Source organism: Aotus nancymaae, unplaced genomic scaffold (assembly GCF_030222135.1).
Source record: "Aotus nancymaae isolate 86718 unplaced genomic scaffold, 86718_ANA_hifiasm-v0.15.2.pri h1tg000131l, whole genome shotgun sequence".
Classification (NCBI taxonomy): domain Eukaryota; kingdom Metazoa; phylum Chordata; class Mammalia; order Primates; family Aotidae; genus Aotus; species Aotus nancymaae.
Window position 1 is genome coordinate 8,436,475 of NW_026988546.1, and position 23,180 is coordinate 8,459,654.

A 23,180-nucleotide genomic window follows, 5' to 3' on the forward strand; every position below is an offset into this window, starting at 1 on the left:
TTCTTCAATTCTTGGGTTCCTTGCTTATAAAGAGGTCACCAGCATGTTAGTACTAACATCATGTTCAGAGGGTAGTTTCTGAAGATTAAATAGGTGTAAGTATTTAGGGCAGTACTCAGCCAGCAGTCAACACTTAATGTCAGACCTCATCATTGTCCTTATTTTGTTCCTTCCCTGTCCTGGGAACTTTTGTCTCTGTGCCCTGTAGACATGCTGCTGTGACTGTTGATTTGAACCCCAGCAGGACTTGGGGTTCTCTCTGTTCTTCAATGCATTGTTTAGGTGAGGAGGTTGGTTCCAAGTTACTTTTCTACTTGGATGCCTCTGTGTTTGGAGATGTGGTCCCATAGTTTAAGTATATCTTTGGTTTTCAGATACCTGTTTTTCCTCTAGGAGAACTCTTCATCTATGTACTTGAAAATATTTGTCCTATAATCACAAAGGGGTTTATAGTTCTCTGCCCACCCCTCCATACTTCCTGGTTTTCTGGGAGTGCAGAGGCATACAACTGCAAAGGAGAGCCCCCCAAGGATTTGGGTGATGACTCTGAGCCAGGGTGACATCCATGTCCAAGGGCAAATGCAGTCTGGTGGGTGGGATATAATGCAGGAGTCTTCCAACAGTGATGATGCTAACATTGTGGGAGTGTGTGTGTGTGTGTGTGCGTGCACGTGTGCACACACGTGTGCATTCATGTGCAGTAGGGTCCTACTACAGGTTGGTGGGAAAAGATCCCTCTGGTCCTAGAACAAAAATCTAACAGCAACCAAGACTCCAGTTCTAAGAAAGACAAAGGAAAGGGCTAGGCATGTTGTCTGGATTCTGAATAGGGGCTGAGGCCTGGGCTCAGATACAGAGGATAATGGAGAAATGGGGTGATGACAGAGACATCTTTAAAATATTTGTGGGCTAAGGGTAAGATGGCTCCAACTTGTCTGGGATGTATTTGTCCTTAGCAAACTTGGAATAACGTAGCAGCAGCAGCAGCAATCAACACTGAGACTGCTACGTGCCATACTCTGAGCCAAGCACTTTCCACACACTATATCCTGCCATTCTTATGATAATGCTGTGAAGTAGGTATGAAACCAAGTCTTTGCTAACTCCGATTCTGTATGTTCAACCAGTTCCGGTGAAGGCCCCGGGCTCCCTATAGTAAGACTAAACAGGGGCATGTGTGTGGCTGAGCTGAGTCTGTGAGATTGGCTCTGGTATCGGGTATGACTCAGGCCTGGGTAGAAGGGGTTGCTGTGCTGATGGAAAAACACCCAATAAAGATGGTGTCCACCAAGATGTAGCTAAGATTTAGAGAAGGCTTGATAACTTATCAGATGGGTGGGTAGTCTTGAATTTCAAAAACCGAAAATCCTATCTAAAACTGCTTTTGTCTTGTGACAATTTGGTTAAATATGACTTAAGTGAGGATATCAGGGACCAATTTTGAGCCAATTCTATGATTGGAACCAAGACTTCCCTGTCACAGGTGAGTGACAACTATCTGAGCTGGTGGTACACAGGTAAAGAATTTACTAAGACAGTTGTAGATAAAGAAAGGCAGATTTATTAGAGAAAGTATGAAAATACATTACAAGGTTGCAACAGGCAGCACAGCCAGAGGAGCTGATTACAAAAAAACAAAGGCTTGCTGGGTCTTTATAGGATAATTCCTGGGTTCCAGGGTGCTATGTGTAGTATTGATAATGCCGAGGTTGTAGGGAGCTAACTTGCAGGTGTCTGGAGATAGTTGGGTGCAGGAAGATTGTGAGTTATTTGCTCATAACGGCTATGTGTCCCGGGCCATGCAGAAAGGCAGACTTACAGTTTATCTGCTTCCTCTTTTTGCTTTCCCCTGGTACTGCCAGTCTGACCAGTCTGACTTTTTTCCCCTACTTAGGATTCCATGCTTCCTACGCCTTCTTCTCAGGGGGTGCAGTCAAACTGTGCTGGAGTGTCTGAAGGCCGAGTTACTGAGCCTCTGCCCTCTCAGACCCACTGCAGCCCAGCTGAGGCTCCCTGACTGGGGGTGTATGCTGTGGGAAAAAGGAATGTGGATGCCCCTGGGGTTGCTGGTCACCCTCCCCAGTCCACACTCTCTCTGCCCACCCACAGGACCAGTCAGCATTTCTGTTAAGTCCTATTCACCCTGGGGCCTTATAATCAGAAAAGAACATCTACCATTTTCTGCAAGCTTGGCTGAAAGAACCCCACACTATACCTGAATGTCTTTGATCCACTATCTGAGCAGAGACCTCAAACTATAAGGAAAGTCAGAGTCTCTTGATGCCCATGTTCAGGACAAGTTTTCTTGGATTTCGTTCTTTAGGAACGGTGAGCTGATGGGTAAAGACCAAGACTTTAGTGAGGAATTCTCTCACCATTTTTCTCTTCTTGAGCCAAACCTTATTAGATTTGGGGTTGTAATGTTCAAAATCGCTTTATTTTCATTTAACTTTTTTTCTTAAGTAGTGGTTTCTGGAAATCTGAGCTGCTTTGTGCTCCCTGACAGGCCTGTGGCAGATCATCACAAACGTACACACCAACTCTCAGGACACCAGAAAAATCACACATTGGAGGAATTCTCTAGAAAACTAGCCCCCATGCAAAGTGAATAGCTTTTTCAAAATATAATCTACATTAAGGTTTTTGAAACTAACACATTCCTCAATCATAGCAACGAAATGAATTACTTAAAGTGAATTTGGCTCCTGCTTTCATTAAGAGTGTTTTCAGGAAATTAGAGGTCTAACGTAAACATGGCTCCTTTTGGTTTTTCCATTTTCTCTGTCTTCAGGCTGTTTGTTGCCACTTTCATCCTCCCCTTGTCTCGATATGCCGGTGATGCTTTGTGCCTCCAGCTGCTGGGTCAGACCAGAGCTAATTCAGCCACTTCTGATTTCTAGTTCCACCATCATGATGAAAGCATTCTTAAATCTGTTCACACAAAAAAGAATTTGATTGTCTTTGGCATGTTTCTGCAGTTAGTTAATTGAGTCCTGAGCACAGACTAAAGGGAAGAAAATGAAAATAAGATTTGTTTGATAGGAGGAGTCCTGCTAAGACTTGTCTGTTCCTGAGCTGAGATATGCTCATTTACCCTAAAACTTTCATAAACAGCATTCCGAATTCCAGTTTATAAATCTTTATCCTATTTCCCAAACCTCATCTCATACTTTTTATGTAATCTGGTGGGCATAGATATCCCCTTGGTAAACCTGAGAAAATCTAGAATGACCAAGGATCTGAAATGAGTTACAGAGCTACTCAGGTTCCTGAGTCCTGTGGTAGAATTTCCTTCTTCAGAGAAGGGGAGAACAAGGTAGATAAGGAAAGGAGCATTCATCTTGCAGCAGCTTGGAAGAGAGCTGGGAGTTTAATTTTTATAAAAAGAAAGCAATCAAATCATCCAATACAGCCTATTTTCAACCAAACGTATTTCATAATTACATGAAGATCTATCTAAAATTATGTAAAAATTACCTAGAATTACCTAAAAATTTGTACAATTTCATTTCCCTTCTGTTATATGATATGGATACCCAGCTACCATTTATTGGTAGTAGATACAGACTATTTAAAAGACAAAATGATATATTCCAAAAATCCCTAGAAACCAAAATTCCAAAGAAGAATTCTTTGTAATTGGAAAGGTTGGCTTTGATTGAGTGTCAAACTTCCTGTATAATGATGGATCAGCTTAGAAATTTGATTGATTCAAAGCATTCTGAAATTGTACAACTCTCTCAGTACTTGTATTATTTACATGTCTTCTTTTATTATTTCCCATTGAATGATGTTTTGATGTACACTTACCTGCTTATAAGGGCAGTATTTTAAAATCAGAGCAATTTCTTTAAAATTAAAATGTTTCAGCAAAATATATTTTAAAATGCACTGTAATTATTCAAACAATATTACACTATTATAGTTTAAGAATAATAAAAAATATAATTTATAAACTCACTCCCTTAATATAACAAACCCAATTAATGTTCTATGTTTCTTATTAGACTTTCTCCTACGTATAGCTTTACAAAGTGTTAGTTGATGAGTAAATACAATTTTGTGATTTGTTTTCTTTTTATATAAAATGAGAACAAACTCAGTATGTAAATTACTTCATAGATTTTTAACTTATTTTAATAAATTTATCATGTCTATTTATAAAAATAAAAAAGGATTTGATTTCAGTAAACATACATTTGGAGAGAAACTCAATCCTCATATAAACTTAACCACAGGCCATACATATTTTAAAATTCAACATGTATTTATTGAGGATCTCCTAGGGGAGACATAAATGAACAAAACAGAAAACATACATGATGTTTAAGTCAAGTATTCAGTATGCTGTAAGTTATAAATGCCATGGAGGAAAAAAAATCAAGCAGCGTTAGGAATATTGGGAGTACAGTGTTAGTCACTCAAAGGGTGAGGAGGATAGACCTCATTAAGAAAGCAGCAGGACTAGAAGGAGGTGAGGGAGTGAGTCACACAGACACCTGGAAAGAAAATCCAAGAGAGGGAAACAGCTGGCATAACACCCTGCTGTGCGGGCAGGCTCAGGAGGTCAAGCAACATGAAGGACAGAAGTACACGTGTTGTGGAGTTAAGTTTCGGGGTGTAGCAGGATGTAAAACAGAGAGGTGGTGGGTGCCAGACCCCAGAGGATCTTCTTATCCATTGCAAGCAATTTTGTTTTTGTTGGGTAAAGCCGAAGTTTGAGGAGAGGAGTAATTTGAAAGGATCACTCTGGCTTCCGCTTTGAAAATCAATTATAGGGGACAAGGGAAGGACCAAAAAGTCGAGTGCAAAGGTTAGTGCAATAATCCGGGCAAGAGTTGGTAGTGGCTTGGATCAGCACAGAGGGCCAAGAAGTGGTCACATGGCTGAGTTCTGACTATATTTGGAAAGTAGGTTCACTGGGATTTACTGGTGTATTGAGAGTGATGTGCTGGAGAAAGAGAGGTATAAGGTTGCCTCCAAGGATTTTGATCTGTACAGCTGAAAAAAGATGAAGTTGTCGTCAACCAAGATAGGAAGGATGGTTGAAGGAGCAGATTTTGGGAGGAAGAACAGGGATTAATCCTTGACAGGTTAATTTTGTGATGTCTGGAATATAGATAAGTGAAAGTGTTCAGTCAGCAGGTGGATATGTGAACCTGAAGGTCAGGGAAAACGTGTGGATGGCAGGTATAACCGCAAGAGTGCAGTCAGCATAGAGATGGTGTTTCAAACCAGTTAACTGGGTGACATCATGTGGGAGTGAGGGTGGACAGAGAAGAAAAGTATTTCAAGGACTGAAACTTCGGGTGGTGGGGAGAAGAGGACAGGCGAAGCAGTAGTCTGTGGGTTTTGAAGAAAGATGCTGGAGAAATTGCTCCACTTTGACAAAGGCTGCTTATAGTTCAAGGTAAGGGGAAGATGCAGGACTGAGGATTCCTAAGCAACATGGTGGTAATTGGTGATATCAACAACCGCATTAAAAAATCATAACGTAAACTAATTATTAACAAAATTAAAATTTAAAGAAACAAGTCATGCAATGTTTCCAAAGTAGATTCAAATTCTATAACGTTATTGCAAAACAAACACACACACACACAAAACAAAACGAAGAAAAACAAGAAAAAGAAAAAAGAGGTTCTAAGATAAAAGAGTTAAACAATAAGTAAATCAGCTCAGAAAACTCAGCAGGCTATATCTTCCTGGTGGTTAGAAGTATCTGCTTATTAAAAAGTTTCAAAGTTCCTTTGGGAATAGAATTTATTGCAGTGTGTTTGGCTGTACATTTCTTACACTTTTTTTAAAAGGAGTCAATTAAAATTTCCTGAAGCGACTGTCCATAGAACATTTTGAAAACACAGATGCTATATAATCACAAATATGTCTCTCTCCCCTTTGCTAGTGATGGATACCCCACTGCCTCTGCTAGTTATGATTCAACTCTTGTTTTGATAGAACAATTTTTTTAGGTACAAACATCGTCAGTGAGAATAATTGTTACACAACTCAGTCACAGAAGAGAAAAAGAAAGGAAAGGGAGGTGCAACAAAATGAAAGCAAATATTAGCCTTCACACTTGAATACATTTGATGAGGGGATAAAATGTACATGTAGGTGTGGATTTATGGGATGTGTTCTTCAAACAATCACCAAATATTTATTAACCACCCTCTCAGAGTAAGCTAGTATGCTAGGTACTTACAGGATTTCTGCCTATCCTCAGTATCTTTTTTATCTCCCTCCCCTCCTCTCCCCTCCCTTCCCCTCCCTTCCCCTCCCTTCCCCTCCCTTCCCCTCCCTTCCCCTCCCTTCCCCTCCCTTCCCCTCCCTTCCCCTCCCTTCCCCTCCCTTCCCCTCCCTTCCCCTCCCTTCCCCTCGCCTTCCCTCACCTTCCCTTCCCTTACCGTCCTTTCCCTTACCTTTCACTTCCTTTTCCTTCCTTTCCCCTCCTCTTCCCTCCTTCCCTCCTTCCTTCCTTTTTTTATTATTTTTTATTTTTTGAGACAAGATCTCACTCCGTCATCTAGGCTGGAGTGCAGTGACATGATCATGGCTCATTGCAGCCTCAACTTCACAGGCTCAAGAAATCCTCCTGCCTCAGCCTCCCAAGTAGCTGGGACCACAGGCATGTACCACCATGCCAGACTAAATTTTAAATTTTTTGTAGAGATGGGGTCTCACTTTGTTGCCCAGGCTAGTCTTGAACTCCTGGGCTATAGCAGACCTCCCACTTCAGCCTCTCAAAGTGCCGGGAATATGGCATGAACCATCATGCCTGGCCCTTTCTTTTGCTTTGTTCTTTATTCTCTTTCTGTTACCTTTTAATAAACTGTAAGAAGATCTTCAAAACAAAAATATCTTAATGTCAGTGGGTTAGGTTTTGTATTACATTATTTTCCTTTACCCCATGGTGGGGAAAAAAAGCAAAAAACTGTTGCCTATACAATGCCTTATTGCACAGCTTTGGTGTGTGTTTACTCCAGTGTCATTTTTAAGGTGGTGGGGACAGTGCAGCTGGCCTGGGTCAGAAATCAGGGTCACTTCATGACAGATACCCACCACTTTTGCAGTGTTGTATGCAGAGATCCAAATCCATCCTTCAGGGAAGGACAAATACCTATTCTCTGGGATGTTTTACAGTGAAAATCAGAAGTTGCTCTATCATGCCCTCATGGTCTAGCTACTTCCACTCTTTTGAAGATCTCTAGTCTCATGGGTTTTAATTTCATGTATATACTGACATATCCCAAAATTATATCTGTAGTCCAATATGCCTTTTGAATTTCAGAAGCAAATATCCATCCTACCAATGAGTTCACAACTCCAGTTTTATGTCTAATGAGGTATCAAGCTGAATATGTCCAAAACTAGTGTAGTTCTACTCTAAAACCCGTTCCACCAGCCATTTCCTCATTCAGTAACTAGTAACCCTATTTGACCAGTTACTCAGGGCCCTAAACCTCAAAGTTCTCTTTTGATTGCTCTCCTGTCCTGTCCATCAAGAAGTCCTGCTAACTCTACCCTCAAAATACGTCTGCATCCCAACCACATCTCACGACCCGCACTTCCCCACTCTGGTCCTAGCCACGGTCTCTGTCTCACTGGGATGTCTTATCCCCTGCCATTCTTAAGAGTATTTTTGACTGGGTGAGGTGGCTTACACCAGTAATCCCAGCAATTTTGGAGGCCAAGTGGGATGGATCACCTGAGATCAGGAGTTCGAAACCAGCCTGGCCAACATGGTGAAACCTCATCTCTATTAGAAATACAAAAAATTAGCTGGGCATGGTGGCACATGCCTGTAATTCCAGCTACTTGGGGGGCTGAGGCAGGAGAATTGCTTGAACCTGGAAGGTGGAGGTTTCAGTGAGCTGAGATCATGCCATTGCGCTCCAGCCTGGGCAGCAAGAGTGAAACTCCATCTCAAAAAAAAAAGAATATTTTCACATTCAGAGTGTTTAAAGCCTATGTAAGTTAGAGGTCACGTCACCCTTGGCTTGAAGCACTTTAGTGGTCTTCATCTCACATTGAATAAAAGCCAGTTTGCTCAGGACAACTCACTAGCAATCTGGTCTCTATCCCTCTCCAACCATCTCTCACTGCTGTGGAGTTCCTCATGCCTTTTGGGCCATGTGGCCTCCCTGCTGGCCCTCAGACACATGGGGCGTGCCTCCATGGCTGGGCTTTCATGCTGCCTGCCCCTTCTACCTTGGCTGTTTATTAAATGTCTCCTTCCTAGTTGGCCTTCCTAGGTCATCTGGCCTAAAATTGCTCTCCTCCAACTCCCCTGAGTTCTCTCTCCTGCTTTATTTTTTTTCTTAAGTGTATAACACTCTAAAATCTTTTATAACTATTTTTTATTTCTTTATGTTACTTATTGTCCTTCTCCTTGTGGACATAAATTCCACAAGGGCAGGTGTTTTTTGTTTTCTTTTGTTCTTTGTGGTTTGTTGCTGTATTCCCAGTATCTGAAACAGTGATTGGCACGAACAGAGCAGCCCTCGCTGGTTGTCTGGGTTCTGTATTTTGCTTTTCTAAGCCCATTTGATGCAGTGTTGGAATGTACAGTCATGTTAGATGTTAGAACACTGACATCCTTACCACTGATGAGTCTATAGCAACTGCCCCCATCCCTCCTGATATTTTCTGATCAGAATAACTACTTGATGCATCTACATTTAAGGATGCAAACATGAATGTACTGGAGGGAGCACACTGGTGATGGATGAACCAATCTCTCTTTCTCAAACCAGTCTAAATCATCAAGGAATCATAAATCCACCCCTCTTTGCATCTTCCAAGAAAAGGAAATTGCAGAAAACACAAGTGAAACTGTTTCACAGAAATATCTGCAATACATGGCAAATTTGAGACTATGGGGATTAAGAAGAAAACGCAATCATTCTTAAGTGGCCAAGGTAAAAAATTATTGTGTGGTTCACCACAGTTACATTCAAAACACTCTGGAGTCAAACAACTCTAGTCTGATTAGTCTTATCATTGATATGTGCTATCTTAGAGTTCTCCAGAGAAACAGAACTAGTAGGAGATTATCTATGTAGCTATGTATCTATCTAATCTATCTGTAAGGCCAGTTGCATCGCTGGGAGCTCGGACGCACACCCCACCCCCCTCTTTTTTCCGAAAGCTTGGACATGCTTGGGCATGTTCCCTTCTCCCCTTCTTGCACAGCCTGGCCTTCCCTTAAAGAACCTAGTATGCAAGCTGGGTCTTGTGATTCTAGTCAATAGCAGCCAAGTCTTTCTAGCCAATAGCAACTGAGTAATTCTAACTAATAGCAGCCAAGTCCTGTATGCAAACAAAGGCTTGTAACCTTACCCAATAGTAGTCCTGCTCTCCCACAACCAATTGAGCTCCTTCACTCCCTATAAAACCCCACGTCTGAGAGGAGTCTGTGCGACTTCTCCGGCCCCTTCTGTCGGACTGCAGAACCTCGCCCGGGAGCCTGAATAAACCCTTCATATTGGATCTTCTTGTGTTGGCCTCAGTTTCTTCCTTTTAAACTCGGCAAGAACCCAAGAACAAACCTTACACTATCTATAATCTATCTATCTATTTTAAGAAGCTCACTCATGAGATTGTGGGGCTTGGCAATCTAACTCTATGTGGCAGGCTGGCAGACTGGAAATTCAGTTAGGAGTTGGTGTTGCAGTCTTGATTCTGAATTCCACAGGGCAGCCAGTTGGAATTTCAGGCAGGATTTCTGTGTTGCAGTCTTGAGGCAGAATTCCTTCTTCTCTGGAAAACCTCAGTCTTTGCTCTTCAGGCCTTCAGCTGCTCACATTGCAGTGCTGTCTTTCTGGCTGTTCTCCGTGCTTTTGTGTTGACTGTCCAATTGCCCTTAATCTGACATGGAAAAATGGAAATGAATTCAGATGGGACACTTATCTAAAAGTTTTGAGGGAGAAATGATAGAAACCAGAATTCTTCGCAGGACAACTTGTTCTATGAATAATTTTTGAAAAGGATCCATTTCCTCTACAGATGGTTTATGAGGAGCTTGATGATAAAATATTGGCAAGACCTCCAGTGGAGATTTAATCGTGGTGTGACAGATCCTAGAAATGAATCTGGGTCTCCCGACTTCAATACAGAGCTCTTTCTACTACATAATGGGAAAACATGGTTTTCTACTCTTTTCTTTTACTTTACTTGCTGAGAAACAACTAATATTCAATTAAAACATCAGTATTACATGTTTTGAATGAGATTCAGGAGTCATAACCACCATGTAATCACCATCCCAACAGCACAGAAAGCATTTCTTCTTCCCAGAGAGTTGCCCTCACTCCTTTCCAATTAAATTTCCACATATTCTCTGGTTTCCAGCATGATTGATTGATTAAAATTTGCCTATTATTGGGCTTCCTAGACATGTGATATGTAATATATAGCCTTCTGTGTTTAGTTTCTTTTGCTTAGCATAATTTTTCGGGAGTAAGGCTTTAATTATTTATTTTTTTGTTTCAAAACAAACTCAGAGTTGTAGAACATGCCGTTTTTGAGAGTCATCCTGTGGTTATATCAGTATTTCCTTCCTTTGCATCGCCTAGTAGTTTAAATTCAAAAAATAAAGATCTATTCTCCTGTTGCTAGACGTTTGGATTAATTTTAATTTTTGGTATTATGAATATGGCATTTATGAACATTCTTTTACAAGTATTTTGTGGATATGTTTTTAAATTATCTTGGGTGAATTATAAGGGGGGAGTTATTGAGTCATATAGTAGATGTTCTTTAACTTTTTTTCTTGTGTTTTATTCATTATCTTATTGATATATAATTTATATACACTAAAATACACACATTTTTAAATGTAAAGTTCAATAAGTTTTGATACATGTATACCCTATTGTCTTAGTTTGTTTTGTACTGTTATAAAGTAATACCTGAGGTTGGGTAATTTATTAAGAAAAAGTTTATTTGGCTCATGATTTTAATGGCTGCAAAGTTCAAGACTGGGCATCTGCATCTGGTGAGGGCCTCAAGCTGCTTCCAATTCTGGAGGAAGATGAAGGGGAGCTGGTGTGTGCAGAGATCATGTGAGCCAGAAGAAGCAAGGGGTGGGGGAGTGCCAAATTATTTTTAACAACAAGCTCCCACTGGAATTAATAGAGTGAGAACTCACTCACCCCCAAGGGAGGGGATTGAGGGAGGGCATTAATCTATTCATGAGGGATCCATCCCATGACCCAAACACTCCCCCTTAAGCCCCATTTTCAATATTGGGGATCAAATTTCAACATGAGGTGGGGAGGGTATAAATATCCAAACATAGCACCTCTGAAACCATCATCTCAATCGACAGATTCCACACATCTTTCTCAAACTCCTTTATAGGTAATTGCCACCCTTCATCTTCCGTTCTAGGTACCCACTCACTGGCCTTGCAGTTTGGGAACATTATACAAATGGGACCATATAGCATGCATTCTTTTAAAACTTTCTTCTTTCATTCAGTATGTTGCTAAGATTCATTTATATTTTGTGAATCAGTAGTTCTTTTCTATTTTTTTGCTGAGTAGTGCTTTATTGTGTGAATATAGAATAGTTCAGCCATATATGTGCTGATGGTCATTGGTATTGTTTCCAGTATTTGGCTATATGAATAGAACTGCTATGAACATTTGTGTACAAGTCTTTTTGTGTGCATAAGTTTTTATTTAAATCCCCGGGAGAAGAATTTCTGGAGCGTAACACAAGTGTACAATTAGAAACTGCCCAACTATATTCCAAAGTCATCGTATAATTTCACACTCCGATCAGTGATGCATAAGAGTTCTAGGTATACCACATCCTTGCCAAAATTTGATATTGTCAGTCTTTTTACTAGCAATGAAATAGAATCTCATTGTGATTTTGTTTACATTTCTCTAATAACTAGTAACTTTTTGCACATTTGTCCTGTACTTATTCGACATTGATGTATTTGCTTTTGTGAAATATCAGTTCAATCTTTTCCTCATTTAAAAAATTTGGCTATTTTATCTTTTTCGTATGAACTTGTAACAGTTATTTATGAAATATAGATAAAAGTCTTTCATCTGATGTGCAAATTATGAGTATTTTGTCTGATTCTGTGGCTTAGTCTATTCAAATTCTAATGATATCTTTGAAGAAGAGAAGTTTCTAATTTTAATGAAGTTCAAGCTATGATTTATTTTTCTTTCATGATTAGTGATTTTTGTATCCATTTAAAAAATATGTTCCTACTTCAAGTTTAAGATTTTCTGCTATGTAATATAATCCATTTTTATTTTATTTTTGTGTATAATGTGAGGTAGATCTTTTTCATATAGGCAGTCAATTTTTCCATCATTATGTGTTGAAGGCAGTGTTTTTTTACCATAAACTTATGTTGGCACTTCGATCAAACATCAATTGACTGTAGATTCTTGAGTCTACTTCTGGATTCTCTCTTCTGATCCTTTGATCAATATGTCTATCTTTATGCCCACACCATACTGTTTTCACTATTATAAGTCTTATATTAAGTCTTAAAGCTACAATAATGAAAGCAGTGGTGTTTTCATACTTACTGTATGATTCCATTTATAGGAAATATTCAAAATGGATAGATCCATAGAAACAGAAGCATATTGGTAGTGGCTATGGGTTTGTGGTGGAAAAAGAAGACTTATATTAAGTCTTCATTGACCTTAAAATTTGTGTTAAATTTTAAGGTCAGGTTGTGTAAGTCTCTGACTTTGTTCTTATTCTTTAACCATGTCTTGGGTACTCCCAGTACTTTAATTTTCCAGGTATATTTTAGATTTCCATTGAAGCTTTAGAAGCTGATTCTGTTGCTGGGATAATAAGGTTACACTGACCTCAGGAGAAAAGATGTACATGAACTAAGTAAAGGATGACAAATGCAGACCACAGCAAGAATCTGTGTGATTAGTATATGAAAAAATCATATAATGGCCTAAACTATTAGTCTTCAAGGGATTTTAGTGATGATTTAGTCATTTCACATGTGCAAACTGTTAAGACTGCTGGCTGTTTTTCACATGGCCACCAGCCCATTTCTTTTTCCTTTGACTGAAGTCAACAGAGCTTCTTCTGGCTCTCTATGCACCATCTCTTCTTGGCCCAGGAGTTCCCGTGGGACCTCCCAAAGGTGACTCAGGTCTCATCTTCCCATGAGAGAAAAGGAATAAGGCAGAGGTTCGGGGTAGAGATGTAAGAGCATGGTAAAACATAGACTACTCTTGTTCAGATCCAGATACAAAAGCTTTATTTCTCGGATTCTAAATTCCACCACCTGGTCGTTTGTACTGCTTCATTTAATAAACATTTCTGAGGCTGGGCACGGTGGCTCAGGCCTGTAATCCCAGCACTTTGGGAGTTCAAGGTGGGTGAATCCCTTGAGCCCAGATGTTTGATACCAGCCTGAGCAACATGGTGAAACCCCGTCTCTACAAAAAATGCAAAAATTAGCTGGGCATGGTGATGTGCTCATGTGGTCCCAGCTACTCTAGAGGCTAAGGTGGAAGGATTGCCTGAGCTTGGGAGGTGGAGGCTGCAGTGAGCCATGATCACACCACCGCATTCTGGCCTGGGCAACAAAGTGAGACCTTGCCTCAGAAATTACAATAATAATAATAATAATAATAATAATAATAATAAATAAATATTTCAGAGCACCTACTTTGTGCTCTTCCAGGTACGTGAGCTGTATCAATAGACAAAACTCACAAAAATAATCTTGCTCTCTGGAGCTCATATTCCAATGGATAAAACAAAATAATAAACATGATGCACAACTAGAATGTTAGGCAGTGATGAATGCCTTAGAAAAAGATTGGAGCTGGTTAAGGAGATGGGGAAGGGGAGAGGAGACATTGCAATTCAAAATTGACTGATCTGGGACTCAAACAAATACTTGAACAGCAACAGCAGCATTGCTCAAAATAGTCAATAGCTAGAAGCAACCCAGATGCCCATCAAGGGATGAATGAATAAACAAAGTGTGGTATGTACACACAGTGGAATATTATTCAATCATTAGAAGCAATAAAGTACAGACCCAATCTGCAATATGAACAAAAGTTGGAAACATTATGCTAAGTTATATAAGGCAGTCCCAAAGGGCACTTATTGTATGATTTAATTTATAGGAAATATTCAGAATAGATAAATCTATAGAGACAGAAAGCAAAGTAGTGGTGACTATGGGTTTGTGGTAGAAGAGGAAGAATGGGGACTTCACGTTAATAGGTGTGGGGTTATATCGAAAATGTAGTGGTTGTACCACATTGTGAATGTACTAAATGCCACTAAATTGTGCACTTTAAATTAGTTAATTTTATGTTATGTAAATTTCAGTACAATTTTAAAAAATGAGAAGCAAAAAAAAAAAAAAAGAACAGAAAATTGAGTAGTCAGGCTAAGTCTCATTGAGAATGTACACTCCGAGTGCCCACTTGGAGGAGGTAAGTTAGTTCTGTGAGTAACAGGAAGAAGCTGTCCAAGCAGAAGGAACATCTGCCTGGTGCCTTCAAGGAACAGCAAAGAAGACATGGGGTTGGAGGGCAGAGAGGTGATCAGTGGTATTCCATTATGGGTGACTTCCCAGCTGCTCTACAGGTGGTGACTTTTCCTATGGGTGAGATGGAAGACTTTGGAGGCCTCCTTGATTTGACCTAGGTTCTAACAGAATCTGCAAAGTATCTGTTTTAGGAACTGACTAAAGAGGTTACAAGTGGAAACAGGGACAGCAAATTAGAAGCAGTTATTTAAATCCAAGTGAGAGACCATGATGGCTTGGACAAGGATGGTGGCCATGACAATGGAGAGATGTAGTTGCAGGTAGGATGCCCTCCGAAGATGAAAACATAGATTGTCCTGATGGATTGCATGTGCAATATGTGAGGAAGAGAAGAGTCAATAACAAATGGAGTCTTGATCTGAGCCAACATTCAGGAAGGAATTGTCATCATTGAGATAAGAAGAAAGTGGGAGACACTGGTTTTTCTTAGGGGCAAAGGAGGCAAGGAAGCTGGAGGAGATCAGAAGTTCTGTTCTGAGCACATGAAGCTTTTGTTAATTCCACTTGGTCCTTAAATATATGCTGGTTTCTTCTTCTTTTTTTTAAATTTTAGATTCTAGGGTACATATACTTGTTTGTTACACAGGTATGTTACACACTGGCGGGGATTGGGCTTACCCAAATAGCGAATATGGTACCCAGTATGTAATTTTTCATTCCTCACCTCCTACCCTCCCCACTTTTGGAGTCCTCAGTGTCTGTTATTTCCATCTTTGTGTCCATGCGTACCCATTGTTTAGCTCCCACATATAAGTGAGAACATGTGGTAATTGGTTCACTTAGAATAATGGTCTCCAGCTCCATCCATGTGGCAAAGGACATAATCTCACTCTTTATGGCTACATAGTAATCTGTGGGAAATAGGCACCACATTTTCTTTATCCAGTCAACCATTGATGGACATGTAAGTTGGTTCCATGACTTTGCTATCGTGAAGAGTGATGCAATGCACATACTAGTAGAGGTGGAGAGGTGTCTTTTTTATATAACTTTTTTTTTCCTTAGAGAAGTAGTGGGATTGTTGGGTTGAGTGGTAGTTCTATCTTTGGTTCATTGAGAAATCTTCGTACTGTTTTCCATAGAGATTGAACTAATTGACATTCCCAGCAACAATGTATAAGCATTCCCTTTTCTCCACATCGGTGCCAATATCTGCTGTTTTTTGAGTTTTTAATAATAATCATTCAGACTGGTCTTCTGGTTTTTGGAGGGGAGGATTGAGTGAAGAAGGAAGGAATTTGGAGGGAAGGAGTGGAGACTTGAGTGGGCCTACAGTTTGGAGTGTGGCCAAGAAGGATCCCAGAGACAAGCATCTTGCCTAAGGTGACACAGATAATGGACCTGGCGGGGGGCAGCACATTCTCCAGAGGCCCCGGCCAGGCCACCTAGGGCCATTCCAGTTCTGCCCCGTGCACTGCAGGTCCTGCAAACATTTTCATCAAGAAAAAAATAAAAAGAATAAAAATGGCACCCAGATGTCCTCTAATGGAATCAGGGGGAAAAATCCACCCCTTGCTTATTTTGAGAGTTTCTGAATCAGAGCCTGAGTCACTAAAATTCATACAAGACAACGTGACCAAATTTCCTGGCTTTTGCTGCTGGTTTACAGTAAGACCAGGCCACACATGAACAGCTCTGGAGTGTATTAGGGTATTGACATTTTACATTTAGGTGTGATAGCTGACTAAGTCAAATGAGGAAGTCTTCAAGGATACCTTCTAAGTTAGAAAGTATTTGAGTGTCACACTCCACAGGCCAGCAGCTACCTGTTACCCTCAAAACATAAGGGTTTGTTTGTTCGTTTTTTGTTTTTTTAGTGGATATGTCAGAGAAGTAGTTTGTAAATATGCACATATAGATTTCAAAACTGTAACAAAATTAAGAAAAACCCAGTTAAATGAGGTTGGATTCCATGAGATTGATCTGAAAAAGGGAGCGTAGTTTTGAGATGTCTACAAAAGGATGTTTGCCAGAGAAACAAGCAGACACTGGAAGATTTCTGATTAAGTTGGCAGAAATGTATGGGTGTGTAAAATCTCTTGCTTTATTCATTTATTAGAAGTCCTTGCCTTTTTGCAGTTTGTCTTAAGTTGCTGCTCTGTTATGTTGGATGGTGGCTGAGTAGTGAGAAGCCAAAGTGATTTAGTTCTTTTCAAAGAAGAAATTATAGACTAGCTTATTTTAACAACCCAGTCCCAATTATAAAAAGAAAAGCTTTACCACTCTAATCTCTGGTATAGAGGATGTTCTCTTTTTTAGTTGACATTAGGGGAAAAAATAACCTTGGCTTTGAAGTTCAAAAGTCTGGTTTCAATCCCAGCCGCAACTGGATGAACTTGGTCAAATTACTTAACCAGTCTTATCCTTTGGTTTTTATTTGTATCTCTAAAATTTGAGTGATGTTGATGATAAGTACCACACAGTATTGCACTTTGAATGAAAGGTCTTAATTATCAAATGAACGACAATTATTTTACAGGAATAGTTTGACTTTAATAAATACTCTGCAAAATTTCATCATTATGATGTTAAAATTGACTGAAGCCTTATTTTTAAAACAGAGAAACCAATGCTCATGTGACCTAGTTTAATGAATGAATGCTCACACTTAATACATGTTTTAAAAAGATGTTTTGGGATACCAAATGTAAAACAATTCTGAGTCTGTGTTATTTTATTGAACAAACCCTATGCAGCCCTTTGGGAACCGCAGGCAACGTTGCAGACTCGCTGGCTCCTGGCTGTCATCTCATGCCAAAACTGCAATAAGATCTTGATAAAACAGACTTCCACAAGTAGGTCAAGAATAACAATGTGCAGACCTAATTCCTCTAATTTACAGAAAACATCTCAGGATCAACCTCCCAGTGGTTAAAGGACTGTATATCTCTTCCTCTCAGAGCCGCTGCACACACCCAAAGGCTGACTAAACCCCTGACAGATAAGAGGTTCAAGAGTGATTCCAGACACTGTGGGGAGCAAAGATGCTGGCTCAAAAAATGTACTGAGAATTCCCCCTTTTGCAGCACCTCCTTTCTTGACCTTCCACAAGCAGCGGCAGTTGGAGTCTGTGATTAGTCTAGTCTTTAGAGCCAGCCTTCTTGAGTTCAAATTGTGACTTCTCCTCTTCATGTAAAGTGACAAGGGCAAGTTGCTTAATCTCTCTGTGCCTCAGTGTCCTTGTCTGTCAAGTGGGCATCATAATAAAAGTGCCTGCCTCATTGGGTGATTGTGCGAATGAAAGAATTAATATATGTAAATTGCTTAGACTGTGTCTGGCATAGAGGACATTCTAAAGAAAGCTTAGCTATTAACATTATATTATTAAATTGGTTTGAAGTCAGTTCCTGAATCCTTCTGAGATATGATGACTTTTAAACATCATTTAAAAGGTTGACTTCATGATAGGGTCATCACAACTACAAATAGTTAAAATCAAATTTTGCTTTTGAAGTTTGTTGTACATGGAGCCCAAGAGTTGAGGCTCCTTTACCATCATTCCCCTTGAGGGAAGCTTCTTAGTCACAGCCCCCTCAGCCCCCTTCTCTTTCTCTAGAAAAACTTTTTTTTTTTTTTTTGCATCCAGGCTGAGAGCCCTACTGGGTTTTAAATCCAAGAAGCTGGAACTGTTTTGGGTTGGGGTGAAGTCACATTATGGACCCTAGACAGAGCATTTTTAAGTTCCAGAAAGTGGAACTTCTTACTTCATATTGCCTCTTCCCGATCTTTGCTTTGAAACTCCTGGCACCAATGCTGCCGAGGCTGGCAGAGCTTTCCTGAGTGGTGTCTACCGAATGAGGTTTCAAGGAATATCTGGAAAGGCAGCCTCCAGCCCCCGATGTCAAGACCATTTAGAACCGAAAGTGTCCTAATATCAGGGCACAGGCAATAAGCATTATTTATGATTCAGCCTGAAACTGATGCTAAAATGGGAGGAAATGATTCAATTATTTCCTCTTAAGGCATTACTCAATGTTGTTTTTATGTTTAAATATTTATTTGTCAACATCAAGAATTCTTAGTACATGATGCATCAGCATTTTTGAACAAGTCATGGATTTGGCTACAAATCAAATTTTAGGATGGGTGGAGTGGCAAATTACAGGATGTCTTTGAGTGTCTCCCCTTTAAAATAAAAGAGAGTGGGTAGTCTATGAGGAGGGACCTACAAAGGCTGGAGACTATTCTTAGCTCCGTTACTGACTCCAAGTTCATCCCCTCTGTCTTTCAGTTTGGGTAAGCATCAATTCGTTATCTAAAATTTGTAATAAGGAAAGTCTTCATAATTCATGATTGTGTTTATTCTTATGTTCATAAATTTCTATGTTGGTTCTATTCCTCCCCTGATATTTTAAGAAAACAAGTAATATAGTAAATGATTCTTTTTCTGAAAGAGAAAACAAATATATTTATTATTATTCACAGACCTTCAACTATTCTTAGAAAGCCTTTGGTGACTCCTGGAAACAAGCTGAAGTAGGAACAAATGTTTGAGGGTTCAGGTTGAGAATAGGGCAATTAATTGGCTAATGCTTTAGTCTAGTTCTGACTTTGCTACTCCTTAACTGTTTTGTGATGACTGCTTGTACATGTGTCTATTTGAGAGCTATTTATATGAGCATGCTGCCCCCAGCCTGTGTGGATGTCTGTGGTTTCACATGATACAATGTACTTTCTAAAGTCTACTGAATTTTATTTAATTTTTCAAAAATAGAAACTCATATTCCTTCCTTCTTAGTTTCTTTCAAGGTATTCTCATGAGACTGGTAAAATATAACTGTGAAGTAGCATGATAATTGTCAAATAGCATGATCCTTGTGAGAGCTGTATGACTGAAAGCTTCCATAAGAATAAATCCAATGCTGCTTGTCTGAAACCTGCTGTTAAATCTATTTGCACTTAATAAATACGTGCTGATTAATTCATTCTCCTGGGTGGCGTTGAGAAAGTAAAAATCATGGCTGATAAATATTCAGTTTATGGTTTTGTCTAATTTATTTTTCAGTTGAGATACAGGCTACTCTTCTCAACTCTGTCTTAGGGAGCGTCATCAACTGCCTCATGCGTGGTGACCTTCACTATCATATGCCATTGAGTCATCTGGAGTAATCTCAACAACTAGTTACCAACACTTGCTCTTGATTGATAAACAGAGAATGGGGCTTTGGATCTTAGCAGTTCTCACAATTGTCATGTCTTCCACAGCAGCAAAGTTTAGTAAGTATTGCCTTTTAACTATAATTTAAATTATTATAAATTATATAATTTCAAAAACATTCACCTTGTTTTAAGTGACTTGCTTCCAATTATTCCAGTTGAATTGTAAACTGAAAAATGTATTTTTTTGTACAATCATTCTTCATTACAGATCTATCAGAAGAAATTTTTTGTAATGTATATATCATAAGTTTAGCTATACGTATTCAAATGCATCAGAATTTAACATGGTGCCCGCACATGGGAGGTGTTGTAGATATTTGTTGACTGACACATAGTTTGCTTAGCTAGATGTGGCTGCTTTTCCACTGGAGCACTGTGGGGGATTTAGCTCCAAATTAATACATTAACATTTCATAAGAGACCTTAATCATTTACTTATTCTTTTCCAAAGTATCACAGTATGTGACTGGCTTCTAAGTTTAATCCTGGAAGAAAATATTGAGAGGATAGGAATTACAAGCTTTTCATTTGGTCATTTTAGGATTGTCTTTGTATCTTTTATTTGCAGGTAAACAATCGTGGGGCCTGGAAAATGAGGCTTTAATTGTGAGATGTCCTAGAAAAGGAAAACCTAGTTACACAGTAGATTGGTATTACACACAAACAAACAAAAGTATTCCTACCCAGGAAAGAAATCATGTGCTTGCCTCAGGCCAACTTCTTAAGTTTCTACCAGCCAAAGTCGATGATTCTGGCATTTATACCTGCATTGTCAGAAGGTATTATGCAGAAAGCTCCCATCTTCTTTCAGCCTGCTCGCCTTTCTTGAATAGTTGATCCTTTGAGCCGCCCTTGCTTTCATTCCTTCCCTAGTCCTTTCTGGAAAAGTTAAATTTATAAAGTGATTTGGATAAACTTCTAGGGATACTGTCAGGTTGAGGTTTAGCTTATTTCAAGCTAACTATTTGGATTTATAATTGCGGGGATTAATTTGTAGCTGACTTAGAGAAAAACCTAACTTTCCTAGTGACCAAGATAACTGAGAGTAATTGCTCATGTTTGGCTGGAATTAAGAACAAACCAGCACAGAAAATAGTAACCTGGATGTTTTCCATCTCGGAGGGCCTCTGGTAGGTGAAAAGGGGTAGTGACCAATGCTTTTAACCTTCAAGTTAAGACACAGAAGGCTAATGAGATTGTGTGCCTACAAATTACTTACTCTTGTTCACAAAAAATTTGATTTTGTGACCGTATTTGGCACATACAAAATGTCAAATGAATTATATCAAAAGGCAGGATGTGTTAGTTAAGGGCCTAGGTCTGAGGTTAGACAAGTGTCAAATTCATGCCCTGCCTCTAGTTAGCTGTGTGATGCTAGCAAGTTACTTCTCTGCCCTTCAGTTTCCTTCCCTGTAAAATGCATATAATGTAATAATGGAATTCATCTCAAAGCATTATTGTGAATATAAACTAAGGTAATGTGTGAAAAGTGCTCTTGATCATCACTGGTACAGAGTAAACTCAATAAACACTAATATCTTTATTACACTGGGATTACAGGATTACAGCAGATGTAGTGTATGAATAAATGGTGAAGAAGTCATTGTTGGGCTATCATGGGGGCTGTTTTTACCTCAAGTGTAACAAAAAAGTATTTAAACTCTAGATTTTAATGTTTATTTTTAAATAAGAAAATAACCATTATGTATATGGATGGTTTTTAAGAAGAAAAGCAATATTAAGTAAAGGCTAAATTTAGGTGAAGTTATTTCACAATGCTAAGTGACTCTTAATTGTCTGACTTATTTTAAAAGTCCCACATCCAATATGACTGGATATGCAAATGTCACCATATATAAAAAGCAGCCAGATTGCAACGTTCCAGATTATCTGATGTATTCAACAGTATCTGGATCAGAAAAAAATTCCAAAATTTATTGTCCTACAATTGACCTCTACAATTGGACAGCACCTATTGAGTGGTTTAAGGTAAGAGGAAATTTGGGGAGGAAATAGATGAAAATTACACAGCTAAAATAAATACAAGTGGCTGGGTCCAATGGCTTACTCCCTTAATCTCAGCACTTTGGGAAATCAAAGCAGGCAGATCACTTGAGGCCAGGAGTTTTAGATCAGCCTGGCCAACATGATGAAACCCCATCTCTACGAAAAAATACAAAAAATTAGCTAGGTGTGGTGGTGCATACCTGTAATCCCAGCTATTTGGGAGGCTGAGGCTTGAGAATCACTTGAACCCGTAAGGCAGAGGTTGCAGTGAGTCCAGATTGCACCACTGCATTCCAGCGTGGGCAACAAAGATTCTGTCTCTAAATGAATAAATAAATAAATAAATACAAGTGGAGAATTACTAAAAAGGAACATTCTTATTTCAGAATTGTCAGGCTCTTCAAGGATCAAGGTACAGGGCGCACAAGTCATTTTTGGTCATTGATAATGTGATGACTGAAGACGCAGGTGATTACACCTGTAAATTTATACACAATGAAAATGGAGCCAACTATAGTGTGACAGCGACAAGGTCCTTCATGGTCAAGGGTAAGCCACCAACTTTAACGAGACAGAATACTGGAAAGAAGTCAAAGTGGGAACAGTTGTGCCCTTCTGGTTGGGTTTCTTGTACTTCACCCTCCTCCCTCTACTTCCTCCTGCTCCGTCTTATCTTATACATTCTTAACTATGACGCAAAGAGATTTTCTGAATACACTATCAAGATTTAACAAATTTCAGGGGAAATTACATTACTAATTCAAAGCCACATCTATTCTTTATTCTTCTTTGTGACTTAATTTTCCAAAGATAAAGCAATCTGAATGCTAACTTACTTTTTTTTGAAAGATACTACAACTATTTGGAGAGCAAAACCTTTTCTTCCCCCAGTTTGGAATCAGAATTTCTGCAAATTAAAAAAAAGAATTTAATCTTTAATACTCATTGAATTCCAAGTTTAATGAGAAGACTTATGATGGGATACTATGTTGTACATAAATGTTGTTGAGTGGTTTTTAATCGTTGTTCGCAATACTTTCAACATCATCAATGACCTCGAGTCAGTCACTTCATTCTAAAGATGTTTTTTCCAAATTATTTTAAATTTTATAAAAGCCTATTTAAGAGAAATAATTCACAATCATAGCTTATCAGTCTACAAAGAATTGGGGTCTCCTTAGCATGAGTTGACCTACAGACATAGATGACGTATGACAGTCTTTTTTAGGGCAAAGCAATATTGGAGAAAATGTTTTGGGGTTTTTTCAGTACTCCACCACTGTAAAATAAGCATCACCAGACTGTACTCCTATCAGTGCCTGTTGCTGTTTAATATCAACCACTGTGGTGGTCCTTAATCACACTCTCTTTAAATGAATGGGCATCAAGGGATGGAGGATTGCAGCAGCCCTCCACAAACACTGCCCGTCTTTCA

General features: G+C 39.2%; 1 protein-coding gene across 7 annotated transcripts in view; it reads left to right on the plus strand.

Moving 5' to 3' along the window:
- IL1RL1 (interleukin 1 receptor like 1) overlaps positions 1-23,180 on the plus strand; it is a 77,152-nt gene that overhangs the window by 43,316 nt on the left and 10,656 nt on the right. For 4 of the 7 annotated variants that reach the window (XM_012471509.1, XM_012471510.1, XM_064371338.1 and 1 more), the window contains 4 exons: positions 19,584-19,795; positions 20,307-20,517; positions 21,553-21,727; positions 22,132-22,294. In XM_012471509.1, coding sequence (XP_012326932.1) covers positions 19,735-19,795; positions 20,307-20,517; positions 21,553-21,727; positions 22,132-22,294 — 610 coding nt within the window. In that variant the 5' untranslated portion in view covers positions 19,584-19,734. Of the gene's footprint in view, positions 1-18,747; positions 18,815-19,583; positions 19,796-20,306; positions 20,518-21,552; positions 21,728-22,131; positions 22,295-23,180 lie in introns of those variants that run through there. The other 3 variants (XM_012471507.2, XM_012471512.2, XM_064371339.1) reach the window with 3 other exon arrangements.